Source organism: Gadus macrocephalus, chromosome 7 (genome assembly GCF_031168955.1).
Source record: "Gadus macrocephalus chromosome 7, ASM3116895v1".
NCBI classification, from domain to species: domain Eukaryota; kingdom Metazoa; phylum Chordata; class Actinopteri; order Gadiformes; family Gadidae; genus Gadus; species Gadus macrocephalus.
Genome location: NC_082388.1, coordinates 19,484,107 through 19,487,629, shown reverse-complemented (window position 1 = coordinate 19,487,629; position 3,523 = coordinate 19,484,107). Strand labels below are relative to the sequence as shown.

At 40.3% G+C, this 3,523-nt stretch overlaps 1 protein-coding gene across 4 annotated transcripts in view; it reads right to left on the bottom strand.

The window, feature by feature from the left end:
- The window catches only part of mark4a (MAP/microtubule affinity-regulating kinase 4a), a 21,428-nt gene extending 20,533 nt beyond the window's left edge, over positions 1 to 895 (bottom strand). For 2 of the 4 annotated variants that reach the window (XM_060057205.1, XM_060057204.1), the window contains exon 1: positions 217 to 895. In XM_060057205.1, coding sequence (XP_059913188.1) covers positions 217 to 267 — 51 coding nt within the window. In that variant the 5' untranslated portion in view covers positions 268 to 895. The remainder of the gene's footprint in view (positions 1 to 216) is intronic. The other 2 variants (XM_060057202.1, XM_060057203.1) reach the window with 2 other exon arrangements.
- Positions 896 to 3,523: the final 2,628 nt, after the last annotated feature.

Below are 3,523 nucleotides of genomic sequence, written 5' to 3'. Positions count from 1 at the left end.
TCAAGGATAGCCCATTTTGAGGGGACCTGCTCTACTGATGAGCCAACCCATATACCACGTCCCACAGCCCCCTTTAGGAACAACGCACACACTGGCAGGCCATCCACGGTGCACATAAAACATATAGTTATTCGAGAAGGAGGTTATATTCGTCAGAAGGAGGGATAATTTTGCATGCACAATCAAATGTAGGCTGTAGGCGATCATTGCACTTACATGGTCAGTACTCCTGTCGTTTCCAGACGGTAACGCAGAACGAGAAGACATTTTCCCTGAGCAAAGGATCACTGTGTGTGTATGCGTATATAATAAGGACCGTTTTAGGCTCCACGGACAATAATAACAGCCCACATAGGCAGTTCCGCAGATGCGACCACGTCCCAATGAGTCTGCTTCTTATCCAACCGCGAAGCCGTGGCGGTGAAGAGACCTGCTCTGCCTGTCATGGCAGCAGTAGATGTACGTGTTGTCCTCAAGCAAGCTGCATGTTTCACCATCCACTTTGCAAATGTCCGATCAAAAACGCAGCAATGCAATTAAAATCCCATGGAGCATCGAATCCGGGCTAAAATGCGGTGCTGTTTGGCCAAAGCCCAACGTCTCTGTGGCGACTCTCCACCCCCTGCCTCATTTCGCCACAGAAATACACAAATACGGCTGATTCTTCTTCTTCTGGATGAATGTCTCCGTTTAGCATAATACTAGCACATGATATTCTAAAAATTTACCCCATGTATGTATGTATACACGCAACCGTCCTACTGTGCACCAGTCCGCAGGGAAACAGAAGCTGCGGTGCAGGAAAAGGCTCGGTGTTCCCAGTCCGGGAGATGCGCCACTTCTCTCGTCAGGGATGCTGACAGACATCCTCCGAACTCTACCGAAGGTGCTCCCGATTGCACGAGTGCAAATTTAATCATAAACGAGGCTAAGCTTCTACAAAAATGACAGGGATAAGGCAAACGGACTATAGCAGTTGATGTATTCAGAAATAATAACAATAGAATGAAATTATAAAATGTGCAGAGCTATTTCAGAAATGTACAGGCTATGTTGACAGTTTTGCATTGAATGGCAGGTGCATCACCCGAGACGATTTTTAGGAGGCCTACTGATCTCAGGGTCAACCACATAGGCTACATAAAATAGACCCAATGTTATTTATAAAACAAAAGACACAATAACAATTGTGTACAACTTATTTTGTTAAAATGTAGGCCATTAAAATGTACATTTAGCCTATATTGTCTTATTAAAATATGATAATTTAAAGTTAATAAATAGGCCTACATGCATATTAATCACATGTGGCTTACATAATAATCAAAATAGACCGTTTTTAACCATTAACTAGGCATACTGATTTATTGAGTAGGAATAGTTGCTAAAGGCTGGCGGCTAGGTCCACCATAATTAATGATAATTAATCCCAAGATGAAGATGCCGCACTAGGTGGTGCATACCTGCATAAACTTTAAGACGTTCGACTAGATTGACACCGATCGCAGAACTTTAAAGGTACAATATAACATTGACACTGAGCGTTCAGACTGGGTACTGCAGTCCAATAATAATATTAGAGTCCGTTCTCTGCACGCCCCGTTCAGCTCAGACTCAGCTCCCGAAGTTGCCAGGTTGAGGTCACTGAATAAACTCGAGCGGAAGACGAGTGCAACATACATTTTTGAGACAACCGCAATAATTTTATTTTGACAGTGACAAGCGACAACGAGTCCTACACTGTAAGTTGTTCAGCTAATATAAACGTTTACAATTGCATTTTTCACACAAACTAAACTTTTTGCCTATAACTGGTTAGCCTGGGAACCAGACGAATCTCGCAAGCTCATGTTTAATTTGCTCTGCAGACGTCTTGCTCCCCTCATATACAAAATATTTATGGGTCAAGCTGGCCCGCCACTCAGATAAACAACCGTTTATCTGATACGAGGCGGGATAAATATGATGACGGTGCAGAAAAGAATTTTCAACAACAACAAAGATGGCTTCTGCTTATAATAATAATAATAATAATACATTTTATTTATAATGCACTTTATATAGAACGTCTGTTGATTACACTATCGAGATTCGAGACAGTAATTAACGGACTGGATGGTATATATTCACTAAAAGAACACACTACTGCACACTACAATTTTTTTAATGAGTATGTTTTTCGTCGCTCACTGCTCCGTCAGACGTTTCGTTGCTGTGATTGGTTGTAGGCCTATCCAATTGCGTACAGAGGCATTTTGGTCTGCACCTGTTGGTAACGCTCTTTGGAAAACATCGTTAAGAAAAGCGTAAAGTAAAGGTGCCTGTCTCCATCATCCAAATTCAACTCCAAGATTAACCAGTGTTTTAGCAGCTCCTGCATCACCCTGTCAGGGTTACTTTCGCGACAACGCCCGTCTATACCTTATCTCGATGTGCATTATCTCTTGCTTATCTCCTCTCTACCTTTGATGCTCAGTCAAAAGATTTAAAATGGAGCCGGAAGCTATGAGGACAATTTTAGTCAGGCCAGTTGCATATTCAATGCAACTGGCCTGAGTGATGCAGTTTAAAAACAATATATTTATTGAACAGCAACAAGTTGTTCTGAAACAATGAAGCGGACGCACTTTATTATTAGAAAGTTTTTGGCTGTAGTTCATAGTGAGTTGATAATCTTTCCTGGTGTCCTACAGTGACAAGGAAGGATACACCAAACGGTGCCAGATAGGACAAAGCATTGGGTCTTAAATTTGATGGCGTCTTTCTTTTCAGATTATGTTGTTCTTAATGCCATACAATTGTGACAGTATATGTAACACTGTGCACTGAGTGTGTCGATTTTGATATGTTGAGTGGAGTTAATTGGAAAATAAATGTTTGGGCTGTTCTGTTTTCAGATAAATGGCAAGATAATGTACTGTATGCATGGATAAATGGATTAGGTGTATGCTAGTTGTATGGACCACATCCTTTAGCTTCAGAGCAACGCCATAGAAAAAGAAGAGAGCATTTATTGTCTTGCTCGGGTTTTGATGTTTTTTCACACAATGTATTTTTTGAAACCTAAGAAGAATTTGGTATTTAAATATTTTCAAGTTTAAATAGCCTATGTATGCATGGAATATTTTGTGAAAGTGGAAAGGCTCGTAAGGCCCCACCCAAAACAACACCTTAAACATCAAACAACATGACATAAATATGGTTTGCCAGTAGATATCATCAATAGAAGAAGGATAGAAACCTTTGTGCAGATTAGGTTGTTTATCGACTGCTTATATATTTGGATGTTGTGGTCTTTCATACGTTTAGATGTATCTGTTGGATAGCTTGGCTGCAAGTGCTCTCCATTTTTTGGCATGTTCTTTTCTTAAGTTATTTTGACAAGTTAATTTTGATGGACTATTTAAAATAAATGTGGTGGACCACTATATTCAGTGACTCATGAGAGCATATGCAAAGATTGCAATTCTTTGTAGTAACCACTAGATGGTAGGACTGTTGAACTATTGTCACTAACTGATTT